Here is a 14728-nt window from a genome sequence, read left to right on the forward strand (position 1 = left end):
AACACGTTTATTAATTAATTTCGATAACAAATAGACAAGAACAAGACGCCAGAGCACCAGTATTTGCCCAACAAATTCATCATCGTCACACATCTACAACAACCAACACAAACAAAGCATCAGAAACAACAAACGACAAAGTCAAAATCACACTCACCTCTTATATATATATAACTATAAATCTAAATATAAATATTTATATATTTTATTTGTAAACAGAAAATCTCAGAGCATAGTACCCAAACAAAGACATATATCTATAGATCAAGGTAACACAACTCCTCATCCCCAAAACTACACTGTTTTATTTCCAACGATCAGCTGACATACAAGACAAACCAAGACACATAGATCTTTTTATTGTTTAAAGTATTTTTTTTAAAGATCTTTCAAAATCTAGGTCTTCTCTACACTTTTCTTGTTGTTGTTGTAGTTGTTTAAATTTTAAATTTAACTTCCTTCTACTCTCTCTCTACTCTACTACTTTCTTTGTTTATGTATCCCATCGATATCCATCTCAAAAGTTGAAATTGGAATCGAGATTAGATTTGTGTGAAGCATGGTTTGATCAGCGAATCGAAAGTTTTGTAATTTTTGTATTTCCCAAAGAGGAGGAAATTTTATAAAAAACCAAATACTACTGGATGGTAGTTGGACAATTGTTGGAACAAACTCCAAATAAAAACAAAAAAACCAAAAAAAATCGATAAATTAATTAATAATGACCCAAGGCCTACAATACCCATGCCTCTACTCTATGCGACTACCATGGCATGGTTGAGCAAACAGGGAGATCTCCTAGATTAATGTTGAATGATAAAATGGTCGTTGTTTGGTTTGTTGATTTTCGGTCATCACAACCCTCTCATCCTACTCTTGTTGTCGTCATTCATCATTGTTTTTACTCTTTTTTATTATTTCCAGAGATAAATAAGAAAAAAGAGTTTGTTGTGTTATTCCACAATTCACGCATTTAATAGATAGATAAGATCGATCGACCATTTTTAAAAAAAAAAATTGGTATTTTAAAACACAGGTAAAAACATAAACCACATCACACATACACACAACACAACCAACACAAAAACAGATCGATCCATACACCCCAATTTCAACGAAGGGTAGATTTTCTTTAAAGTATCAGATACAGATCAATATTATAATAATAATAATAATTATTCTTTGCCACTCCTTCCTATCCATCACATTACATTCCATCCACAAACAAACAAACAAAAAAAAATAAGGAAGAAGAGGAGGCATGAGAAGGAAGTACTATGTCAGTTTTAGTAGTATAATTTCAAAAAACATAACTTGATTAGTAACCCTAAACCTTGTGGGGTATGATGATAGCAGTGATTGTTTGCAGGGTGGTACCTGCAAAGGTAAAAAGTTTTTGGTTTTTTTCAATTACCACCACCAATTTCTCTTCACCATCGCCCTTTTTCTTTTGACCGCCCAACAGCCAGCCCCCGCAACGATCGTGGGGATTATTAATTAATTAAACCATCATTAATTAATTTAACTTTTGGGCTGATCTGAAACTTGTGGTGTTGGCGTTGCAACGATCAAATATCTACCCCCCTCTTCCTCATCCCTACCCTCGTGTCCCTCTCTTTTAAACACAATGTAATCGCCAACGACGAGGTCGGTGATGATCCATAGTATCTTTTCAAAAATCCAACGACGATACTTGTTCAAGTCAATAACACAAACACAAAACAAACAACAACAAAAAAACCCTTACTCTTCAATTCAAATCAATCATTTTTTATTTTACAATAGTAGTAGGACGAATCAAACTGTTTTTTTATTATAGATAAACCAACAACCATTAACAACAATACATAAATTGTATATATTTAAATATTATTATTTGTTTCCAGCAATACCAACATTCCAAAAAAAAAAACAAAACAAAACACAATCCAATCAAAAAAAAAAACAAAAGTAACAACCATAATCTTACCATCATCCATTTATGTCTTTCCTCTTTTAAAATTCAATTTATTACATTCATTCAATCATTCGTCATCATTTCAATTCCATTCCAAATCTCCAATCTATAAAAAAAAAGACTCGTTAGGATTACGATAAAGATGTCTTTTGAGTAAGATTTCGATATCCTAGAGGGTGACGGTTACAAGGAGAATGTTGGTGGAGTGGCGTGGCGTTTGAGCCCAAACTATTTTCCACTTTTGTTTCAGCGAAGTCAAAGAAGGATACGCCCTTACATGAAAAAATCGTACGGGTTTTTTCATCCTATCTTGCTGTCGTCAACTTTGGTGATGCAAACCAATTAATTTAGCTTAATTAATTAGTTTGCGTTCCATTGTTAGAACACAGCCCGTTCGCCCTCTGTTGTTGTTACCGGGGCTCAACGAAGAGGAGGAATGATCAACCATCATCATCATTATTTTACAACGATTAAAGTTTTTAAAACTCTTCACACACACATACATACATAGACATAGACACAAATACACAACACAAGTTTAAACGCGCCTCTCTATACCTATATACCGAGATATATATATATATACTATATACTATTTATTTTATTTATTTATTTATTTATTTAAACTTTTGGTAAATTTAATTTCATCCTCAAATGAATTCATGTGTGCATGGTCTTGGCCAACATCATCATCATCACCACCACGGCCACACCTTACAAATAATCAATCATCGTCGTTTACCGACACATCCACCAACACCATCATCATCATCATGTGCCCACAATCTTACACACAATTTTTTTTCCTTCCAAATCTTAACTTGTGTGAGAGGAGGATTGTGGGGGCTCAATTAATTAATCTAATTTTAATTAATCAATCCTCATTGTTTGTTGCCATCAGACTGTTTATTTTTACATATCTCCAAAGATCCCCTGCCATTACCATCGTCGCTACTGGAATCGGCTATTTTATTGTAACTGTTTGGTCAATCAATATTGATTGACAGAATGATGGTGGGGAGGGGGTCATGTGTCAATCAACAAACCTAACCCTTCACCTTTTGTGGTTGCTGACACCCATCACCTGACCTGATGTTCCACAAACCTCATCCAATCCAACCAACCACCCAAAACGCACACGGTCAACATTTATGTTTAGTCTCTCTTTTATCTCTGTGACATCACTAAACACACAACAAATCAAATCTTTTGTATCGTCTCGAGACCTTCACCTTTTTTTTTATTTCCATACATATTTTTAATTAATATATGAACCAATTAACAATTATTAACATAACAAACAATCTTATTTTCCATCCATTATAATATTATATTAGTATTATTATTATTATTATCCACATTAAAGAAGGAAAGAAAGAAAGAAAGAAAAAGTAAGTCAATACAATTATCATCACAAACTCCATCACTCTAGTTGCTATTGTTGTCATTGGCGAAATATGATTGTTGTTGGTTTGTGTGGGTGTGAGTGAGTTTATTGGATCCAATATACTCACTCGAGTTACCCAACAAATATTTTATTGTTATCCACTATTCCCTCAATCCTCTACCTCCACCTCTACCACCTCCACTACCTCCACTTCCTTTGCCATGTCATCCAACCCAACAATCTCCTTCAAAGAAGGGTTGAAAATACGACACATCTTGCCATTTCCATCATCCATGTTTATAAATATCATCATCATCATCATCATAACAGAAACGAGTATATCACAACACAACACACAGCTCAAACTCAACTGGATATTAATATTATTAATTAATAATACCCCAAGACATATATACCATGTCTATTTTTTGTTGGGCTTTTTTAATTAATATAAATCTTTTGTGGTGTTCTATTATTAATAATATTGTTATTGTTTGTTGTTATTGTTGTTGTTGTTGGCAAGCAAAAAAGGGTGGATGGAAAACATTATTTGAAATATGGTTACAATCTGATCAGATTGAAATCAATCATCGTTAATTCCAACAACACCAACATTAATAAAAAGTGGAAGAGGAAGTGGAAGTGGAAGAGGAGGAGAAGAAGCAGAAACAACACCAATACACGGTTGATATATTCGTTATTTACTATTCTCACAACGTTGTTGTTGATGAATGAATACAATATATTAAAAATAACAAACCAAAAAAACAAGGGGCAAAGTAAAGGCGCTGGCAATAGAATGATTTCGTGCCCGTAATGCACTAGTTTAGAAATTAAATCAAACCTACCATTCCCAAAAACAACAACACTAACTAACTAACCCACCCACTGAGCCAATTTGGAACAGTGTGAGGGTGGGGTAAATGCATCATCATCAGGAGGAGGAGGAAGAGGAGACACCACCTTTTGTATGATTAATTAATTAGATCCATCCTCTTCCTCCTCACACCCCCTACTTTTTCATTTCCACCACAACCCAACACCAAAACCCAAACACCAACCAACCAACCACATATGTGAAACATATTGTGTGATGTGGTAGGTAGAGCAAGAGAGGAGGAAGAGTATAGATCCAATGTACATTTATAGAAGTTAAAAATGGGTTTATTGAGAGGTTGTGGGAATCAAGATCTATTCGTGTATGAACCACTACATTCATATTGAGTAGATCACTCTCTCTGATGTTGTGGTGGGTGTGAGAACAAAACAAAAGTGGAAACTGTGGTGGGGGTGTACTGGAATTCCAACATCATCAATCAGCAGTCAGCAATAGTATAGTAGTATAAGTTGTGTGTTGCTGGAGGACACACACAAGCATATATTATATGATTTTTTCATCATCACAACATCATTGGTCGATATTGACAATAAGCACTGTTTTTGTTGTTTCTCTCTTTCTCTCTCTCTTTTCCCCACCCCCCTGGTCACACAACACAATGTGTCTTCAATTAATTTAAAATTGAATTCAAATCTAACCATTCACTCTTTTTCTTTTGGAATCCAATAATTTTTAGAACTACTCCACTTACTTTTTTCAGTCATCCACACGCCAGTCAAACCCCCATACGCTCATATTTCGGGATTCCATAACGATCACGTTTGTGCAATAACAAGTAAGTATAGTACACAGCTCGGGTCGAATACTCTCCATCCACACTCACCTCCATCCATCTTGACACTGATTTAAATTTGTTGTTGTTGTTGACCAGCCAACACATTAGGTATCAGGTTGGTTTGGTTATGATCATCGTCATCACAACAACAACATAAACAGTAGCAGCAGTAGTAGTAGTAGTAGTAGTAGTATCAAATCCAAATCTCTTGCTCTCTCTCTTATTCTCGTCATTTTTATTATATATATATATCTGTTACTTGCTCGTGGATTTTGTTCTAGTCCAATCTAATCATCATCATCATCATCCTCCTTTTTCCCTACTAGAAATTCCATTTCCACTTAATAATAATCATCCACAAAAATAATAATAATAATAGTTTTAATAATAACGATACAATAACAATAACAGAGGACAGATTTTAGGAGAGATTTAAAAAAAAAAGAGTTGATCAAAAATATCGCTAATCCAAAACCACAATCATCAGATAGATAGATTGATTCATCAATCAATCCATCAATCAATCAATCAATCCATCCGTCCGTCCATCCGTTCCCATTTTATTTTTATCATCACCATTATCATCATCACCAACAACAACAGCAACATCAAACCAAAACTTTTTGGTTCAAGAATCATTTATTTTATTTTTTAAAAAAATATCTCAAGAACAAGCAAATTTCCCTCCTTTCTCTTCTTTTAATTTTAAATATTATTTATTCTGTAACAACAAACAACCAAACCAAAACCCTATTTATTTATTTATTTAATTTATTTATTTATTTAATTTATTTATTCCAAGCTTTTAAAATTCCATATTTATTATTTATTCATTCATTAATTTAATTATATTAATTCCAATCCAATCCAATTTCCTCCCCAAGTTACACTTTTAAAATTAAAAAAGGAATTAATAATTTTGATTGAAACTCTATCATCAGTAAGTCTAGTCTCTCTCACTGCCACAGCCAGCTAAAGCAAAGCAAAATTGACCCATTAGTTTTCTAAAAGGTAAGAATCATCTATTTATATCTCTTTTTTGTTTCACTCTTCTCTTTCTCTTCCGACATCACATCATCAACGATGACACACAATTAATTTAAAAAAAAGACCGCCCGCACCACCACATGTGTTGTGTACCAACAACTTGAAAATACTAGGGGTGGGAAAAACCAAACCATTTCATCAAGTTTGATCATCACTCACCCTTGTCATTCACTCACTCATTCATTCATTCATCATCAATTATTATCATAAATTTATGGTGGATGCATCATATGGCAAATTGGGTCACAAATATCTATAGATCACAACCAGCGAGGATGGATAGGAGAGTGAAGAAAAGTGTCGTGTCAATATCGATAAAACATATGTTACATCTTTCGTCGTGATGCCCCCCTTTTTTTTTTTTAAAACAAACCCTTTAACTATTCATCCAACCCCTAAACCACAAAACAAAACAAAAACCACCCACACATGCCTTGCCACACTTTAGTTTCATTGATCACTGTTTCACACCATCATCATCATCATCATCATCGATGCCACCTTCACTCTCTGACATGTGTGTGTGTGTGTGGGTAACTACACAGCGCTATATATGTACTCGCATTTCCCACATGATCCTTGATTAGGCAAACAGATGTTATGTTCTCAGAGAGGGGCAGGCAAGGTAGGATGGTTGTTGTGTTGTGTTGATGATGATGATGATGATGTTACATATGTGTTTTCTTTCTTTTTTTGCCAACCCATGGATTTTGAGGTTAATTTTAAAAAAGGAAGGTAGGAAGGAAGGAAACCTACCTACCTCCAACAACTCCAACAACACTTGGTAAATTAAAGTTAATTTTAATTTCATCATCCTATCCTCCTCCTCCTCACTTTTAATAATTAATTAATTAATCAATCATCAATCGATCAATCTTTTTTGTTTATCTCTATCTTATCATCATCATAAACAACAACCAACAAAAGAGTAGTTTTAAAAATTTTAAAAGAAGAAGAAAAAAAGAATACCTTTGGAAAAAAAAAAAAAAAAGAACTATTCATTTAAAACAAAAAGGGTAATATTATATTATATTATATTATAATATTTAATTAATTGTGTTTCGTCGTCGACGTCGTTAATATTGGTATCTGATCGGATCCAGATTTTTCCACATCCATCAATCAATCAAATCACCCACACATTTCCATGTGCAACCCCCCCCCCCCCCCCCCCCCCCACCCCACACACACACTACTGTTTGTTTTCAAATGTTGGTTGATGGTTGCAACCACAAAATCATCGACAATCTTAAACGTGCACATTCTTGGTTTAACCTCGGTGCTATCTTCTTGCTCTTTTTAAAAAGAGGTGGACACTCGTTAACGTCGCCGAGAGCGGTGACCGCTTTTCTTTTTAACGACGATCGTCTATTTGTCTTTTATCTGTCTTGGGCAGGCGACCATCATATATGGACAATACCCTTGGCATTTGGAATTCAAATGCGTGTTGTTGTTGGTATGTGGTGGCGGTCGAAGGAAAGGGAAGGGTGTGTGAGTGTGTTGACGAATACCCTTTACAATATATCCCAAACTATAAAAGGATCAACTGTCAAATTAACCAACCAACCAACTAATCAATCAATCAATCACATAATCTAATTAATTAATTAACTATTCTTATTCCAATCTAATATATTAATATTAATATTTCTATCCTTTATATCTTTTAGACAACTACTTAATATTTATTTATTTATTTATTCTATTTATTCTATTTATTCTATTTATTTATTTCTCAAAACTCTTAACAAATAATTATTTGTAGTATGGAAGTATTATCACACTCAAATTATATTTATTTATCACAAGGATCGAATTCACAATATCCAAACACCCCATCCTATATGTTTGGTACAAACAATAACAACGAAACCAACAACAACAACAACAACAAATCATCACCATCCTCCTCTTCGTCATCGTCGACTCCCGTCTCTGGCTATTCATTGCCATCTTCCCCAAACTCTATGGTTCCCTCTCAATCATCCTACCATAACCATGGTGGTGGTCAACAACACCATCAACACCAACAACAACAACAACAACCCAACAACTATAATAATAATATAAATTACAATAACTATAATAATAATAATGTTCCAAATTCACCAACATCAATAGGACGTCAGCAACAATCTGGATCAGTGTCACCTGTTCCATCGTCGTCGACGACGACAAGTCCAACATGGCGCAAATGTTGTGTCAATGCAAACTGCCTATTGTGTAATTTGGGAACACCCAGATGTCTTTGCATGAACCATCCATCGTGGACACTTATTTTGCGTGTTGTATTTTTCTCACTCGCCAATATCTACCCCGACAAGGAATTCTTTAACCTTAAAAAAGAGGTCTATCTCTACCTCAACGACCACTGGACCATCCTCTCACCCACCCAAAAGCAGTCCAACAATTGGAAGCGTCAGGTGCAAGACGCTCTTTCGCACTCGCGTTTCTTCAAGTCTGGACGTCACACCCTCCGTTGCAACGGGTACTGGCAACTCAAGCTCCCATGCAACCCATGGAACTATGCCAACTCTAAGCAATTTGAAGCACTTCGTTTTGAAGAGTTGTCAAGTCAACAAGGTGGCAACGGCGACAATGTCCCCCTCTCCCCACACCACTCCATGTCTTCACCAAGTCACCATGGTAGCAGCAGCAGTAGTAACGGGTCATCCACCCCATCATCTGAAATATCATGGCGTATTGAATCCAAGTCTAGTAACAATGGAATCAACTCTTCATCATCGTCATCTGCATTCCTCAAATTCAATAATAATATTGTTGAATCTAAATTAATGGATATTAAACAATTATTATCTGAATCTTCTAGTCATCACAACCATCATAATCATAGTCATAGTCACAACGACCATCATCACCAGAGTGATTCATTATATGATCATCCATCATCACCCCTTTCCGATCCAGGACAATACCAACATCACAAACAATCCTATTCATCGACCCTATCCACTCCATCCTCTTTTAGTAGTCGTCTCAAACTTTCCAACTCTATTTCATCACTTTCATTATTATCAGAAACTGCTTCATCTGTCATTTCTTCGTCAAAACCAAAATATAATAATAATAATAATAATAACAATAATACTTTATCATTTGAATCATCACCATCTTTTCATAGTTATCATTCCCCTCCATCTCCACAACTTCAACAACAACAACAACAACAACAACAACAATTACCATCTTTACAATATCCAATTGAAATGAACAATAATAATAATAATAATAATAGAAATAATAATAGTAATAATAGTATAATTGGAGGATTTAATAGTTTAAATTATCATTTGGATGAAGAATTGGTTAGTTCAAAAATTCATCAAATGAAATCAATTTTAAATTGTACTGTTTGAAAATAATAATAACAATACAAATCAAAACAAAACAAAAAAAGAAAAGAAAAAAAAAAATTATATAGAATTTTTTTCCAAATCAATCAAAATAATAATAATAATACGTACGCGAATCATAATATTAATAATGTAGAAACACTCCACACTGTCAACCATACCCCTCATATACATACATACATACATACATATAACAAAAGTAAACAACTTCATTCATAATGCGGATCATATTTAATAATAATAATAACCACATATCCTTCATCCAATCCATCCATCCATCCATCCATCAAATAATAATAATAATTTAATTTAATTTATATTTCCAAAAGTAATAATAATATTTGTACAGTTTAATTTTAACAAAACCTACCCTCCCCAATAAAATCTTATTTATTTTCTCTAAAAGAAAGAAAGAAACCTATCTCTTCTCAATTCAACGACTTTTTTTTGTCCATCGAACACGGACCCATAGCTTTGTCCTTTTTCAAAAAAATCGATTCAAGATCGATGTCAAGTTTTCCCAGTTTTTTTTTTTGGATTTTTTTTAGTTTTGAAAACCACTCTGTCTTTCTCCCTCTCTCTGCCGAGTGTTTGCTTGCTGTTGTGGCAGTTATATAGTCCTGTCCTAAAGCAAAAAGGATACTATAGTACTAAATCTTTTTATATATATTTAGATATAAAGAATTCAACAAAACAAAACAAAGATATTCAGGGATTATGAATTATTATTAATAATTGGTGGTTGTGTGTGTTATCATATTATATAAATAGATATCGACCAACCAACCAACCTGCATAGCAATAGTATCCAACATTCAACCAATAGTCAACAGTCAATAGTCAAAAGTCTATTTGTAATTTTATCAACAACAACAACAGCCAAAAGGAACAATATATATATATATACCCTCCTCTCCCTTTATCGACAAACAAAACAAAGTGTAGGTCCCATAGCAATCTCTAAACATATCAAAAGATTAAAAGTAAAAAGAAGAAGAAGCAAAGCAGCAGATAGTTCAATCGTGCTGCATGCAATCAATCAGTTATCTTTTACCTTAATATATTATCGATTTTAACTTCTCCTGAAGAAGAGGAGGAGAAAGAAAGAAAGTCCTAAGGAAAGAGACATTCGAAAGTTTTTTTTATTCCTATCATATGACTGTTAGAGATAGATGAGCAAACAAACAAACAAACAAGCAAACACATATGCACTAATGGATGGGTGTGGTGGAGGTGAGAGATACTATCGTTCCCCAAATAGTTTCATTTCATCATCTGCTGTATCACCACACTCTCTCTAACCCACCACACCAAAAAGTAAAACCCATCCCCTCATATCATCAATCCAAATCACGATTTGCATTGTTGTTGGTGTGTGTGTGTGGGGGTAGAGGTTGTTTTTTTTTGGATGGTAATCAATATGGATTGATGGGATTGATGCGCGGTGGCAGGGGGGTGTGTAACAACCAATACAAGGTGGAGTAGTAGGTAGTGATTGGATCGATCGGAATATCACATGTTACACATCAATATATAACCATATGTGTTTAAAAAAAAAAACAACATCCTCGCATCAATCAATCAATCAATCAATCAATACGATCAATCCACCCAACCAAACATTAATACTTGTCCATCCAATCCATCCATTGTTTTTTCACATTTCTCTTACCAATCCCAATAATACCAGTAATATAAAATATTATAATTATAATATTTGTTTTTTTTGAATTATCATTATCAACAATAACAATAACAACACACCATCTCATCTGGTTTTAACCAAATCCAAACAAATAATAATAATCATATTTCATCATCAATCGTTATTTTAATTTTTCTGTGGGTGGAGAGAGAAGAGAGTGTGACAATAGCAGTCGACAGGATTGTCTCTTTGGAGAATATCAATTAAAAAATTAAATTTATCATCATCCATATTATTGAATAGTTTTTTTTTTTCCATCCATCCCATTCATTCATTCATTCATCAATCAAATTAATCAATCAATCAATCAATCAATACAAAATACTATCCTATTAGCTAATCATCCCATCTATTGCAATGGAATATTGATTGAAAAATCAAAATTATCGAGTCGTCCGTCATTGTCATCATCAAAAAAAAACACTTATTCCACCAGTAACTCATCATCCATCATCATCATCCCAATTATGATTAGATAATAATAATAATATTATTATTATTTTTTTAACCATTTCGAAAATGTACTGACAGATTTTTTGTTTTTCTTTTTTCTTTTTTTTTTAGGTATTTTTATTATTATTATTATTTATTTATTTATAATTTATTTATTTTCCAAAAGAAATGGAACCAACAATATTATTACCAAACGAAGAAAGATCTAATCAATTAGTAAATATAATTGTAGTTGGTCCAACATGGTCTGACAAGGTCAAGAGTACATTGGCAGCATTCATACGAGATTTATTAAATGTTGAACAAAGACAAAAATTGGAACAACAAATTAGATTGGAAAACGAAAAATACAACCAAAACAATACTCAAGAAACGAGTAGAGGAGAATCGAGTGCAGAATGTTACAACAAATCGACACTATTGGATTTAAATTTGAATCAACCCAAAGTACAAGCACTGGTTCATTGGAAACTTTTAGAATATGCAATCTCTGAATTGGACTATTTGGACATTATCTTGGATGAATGTAAAGATAGTATGAATCAAATCGAAGGTGGCGATAAAGAACATAATACAAAAGTCCTCAATAATATAAATAATAGACTTGAAGATATTTCAATTGTAATTAAATTCTTATCAAAATCTAATAATATTAAATCTTCAATTGAATATGTAAGAAAAAAAAATAGAAAAAAAAAGAAGAATAAGATAATCTTATTTATTTATTATTTTTTTTTTTGTAGAATGAATTATTAGCAAGTGTTGAATCACATATTAAAAGAACAAAAATTAGAGTTAAAAGTCAATTAAATCAAGTTAGAAATAATGATGAATATTCAAATGTTTTAAAATATGGTTGGATTGAAAAAAGATGTGGTACTAAACAAACTTTTAGAACTTGGAAAAAGTAAAAAAAAAAAAAGAAAAGAAGAATCAAAATCAAAAAATATATATTAATTTACTTTTTTTTAATTTTTTTTAATTTTTTTTTATAGGATGTATTTTTTATTAAAACAAGGAGGAGAATTACAATATTATATAAAAGATAAAAATCATAGAAAGAGTGTCATTCAATTAAATGGAGCAGCATCACCATCGATGCAAAAACAAAAATATCAAAATTTGGAAGGAGAATTGGGTAAAAAGAAACAAGGCAAGGGATGGAAAGTGAGATGGATGCGTCTTACCGATCATTCATTGATGTATTTCCAGTCGCACAAGGAACGTAATCCATTGGGTATCATTAATTTGGCCGAATGTAAAGAATGTTCCATCTACAAGGAAGACAGTAACAAGTTTGTGGTGGTACTAAACACTGAGAGTTTCTATTTCAAGACAAACTCACCCGAAGAGTTACAACGTTGGGTAGAGGCTGTACGAACACGTCTATCTTGTAATGCTGAACAACAAAACAACAAGATGGACCTATCACTCTTTTGTCTCAAAGGTATTATCGATTTGACAAGTGTCTCTCAAATTGTTGATTGTCAAAAATTTGGAAACACTCAACCTCACTCGGTCACCATTCAAAATGAGAAAAAGAATTATTATCTATCGTTTGATCAAGAACAAACTAAATTGGATTGGTATAATCTATTGATGGAACAATTTAAATTGAGTGGTGGTGAAAGTCGTCGTGCATCATTTATTGGTAATCATCAACATCATCACCATTCTCCATTGACCAAGGTTTCAAGTGCTGGATCAGTTATTTCAGCCATTACAGGAGGTCGTGTAACACTATCACCATTGTCTGATCGGTCTGGAACCACTCAACATTTATCAGCACCCTCTACCCCTCTATCTACCCCTGCATCCCCTTCATCATCTGCTACCAATATTCAACGTAAATGGGAATTTGGTTCAATTAAACCAACTGGCAATAGTGGTGGTGGTGGTGGTAGTTCATCTCCATCAAATAGTAGTCAAAATATTTCCTATTATAATAATAATAATAATGATGAGGGAAATGAATTTGCATCACAAATATTTAAAAAGAATCCAAATAGTTTCTTATCAAGATCATCTTTAAAACAAAGAATTCAACAACAAAAAGAACAAGAAAAGGAAATGGAAAAGGAAATGGAAAAGGAAATGGAAAAGGAAATGGAAAAGGAAAAGGAAGAAGAAGAAGAAGAGTCGGAAACTACTACTACTGCAAAGACCTCTACTACCATTTCTACCACATCTACTACATTACCACCAAAATTAAATTTATTAATTTCAACAACACTTAGTGATTCAACAAGTGGAAAAGGATCAGATGATAGTGGTAGTAGTGGTGGAGAAGAAGATAGTAATAGTAGTGGTGGAGAAGATGGTGAAGGATTAAATGCAATGCCAATGTCATTGAGAAGCGAGATTATGCGTAGATCAGCCATCAATATGACCAAGACCTTCAAGTTGGAGGTTTCCTTGCCAATTGACGCACAAGACAATGAAACGTACACCTTTTTATTCTCAGACAGTGTGTTGGTCGACCAAGTCAAATCATTTATCTTTAGACGTGTCGCCTCACTCCATTCTTTACCCATCCTCGATTATCGATTAGGTCTTGACGAAGACAACATTTTAGAGATTGAATTCTTGAAATTTATCTACTCTAATACTCTTATCGAATTGGCATTAAAGACTTGTGGTATTGTTCGTTGTGGTATCTATCATTGTCGTAAAGATCGTCGTACAAAAGAAAAATTATATCCTGAAAAGTTTGGAACTAAATCACAACCAACAAATAATATTATTAATATCAGCAGTAGCAGTCCTCAACCAACAACAAATACAACCATTACAAGAACTACTTTACCATCTTTATTACCTTCATCTTTGGTTATTAATAATGATGAATCGATCACCTCAACCAATTCACCAACACCTATTAATACTACTACTGGATTTATAACAAAATCAACAAGTTTTGATGGTGCTGATCAAGTAGAAAAAGAAGAAAAAGAAGAAAAAGTACAAAGAAGAAGGATCAATTATACAGGTAGTTTCAAAGATTGATTCATATTATAAATTAATTGAAAATGTAGTGGGATGGAATTTGGAAAAGGAAAATGAAACATTTACAACTATCAAGACTTGTTCACCAAAATTAAAAAAACAAGATAATACATTTTATAGAAAATG

At 33.2% G+C, this 14728-nt stretch overlaps 2 protein-coding genes across 2 annotated transcripts; both read left to right on the top strand.

Moving 5' to 3' along the window:
* Window positions 1-4502: 4502 nt before the first annotated feature.
* Window positions 4503-9441, top strand: DFA_04465 (uncharacterized protein; the record flags this gene model as incomplete). Its single annotated transcript, XM_004360141.1, has 4 exons — window positions 4503-4543; window positions 6513-6581; window positions 7830-8352; window positions 8488-9441. The coding sequence occupies 4 exons, from the start codon at window positions 4503-4505 to the stop codon at window positions 9439-9441; spliced, it is 1587 nt and encodes a 528-aa protein (XP_004360198.1).
* A 2323-nt stretch (window positions 9442-11764) lies between these two features.
* DFA_04466 (pleckstrin domain-containing protein) lies at window positions 11765-14602 on the top strand (the record flags this gene model as incomplete). Its single annotated transcript, XM_004360142.1, has 3 exons — window positions 11765-12268; window positions 12340-12503; window positions 12592-14602. 3 exons carry the CDS (start codon window positions 11765-11767, stop codon window positions 14600-14602), a joined length of 2679 nt encoding a protein of 892 aa, XP_004360199.1.
* Between the last annotated feature and the right edge of the window lie 126 nt (window positions 14603-14728).

Source organism: Cavenderia fasciculata (genome assembly GCF_000203815.1).
Source record: "Cavenderia fasciculata unplaced genomic scaffold Scf_Dfasci-G-o-33e01.r1-3, whole genome shotgun sequence".
Classification (NCBI taxonomy): domain Eukaryota; phylum Evosea; class Eumycetozoa; order Acytosteliales; family Cavenderiaceae; genus Cavenderia; species Cavenderia fasciculata.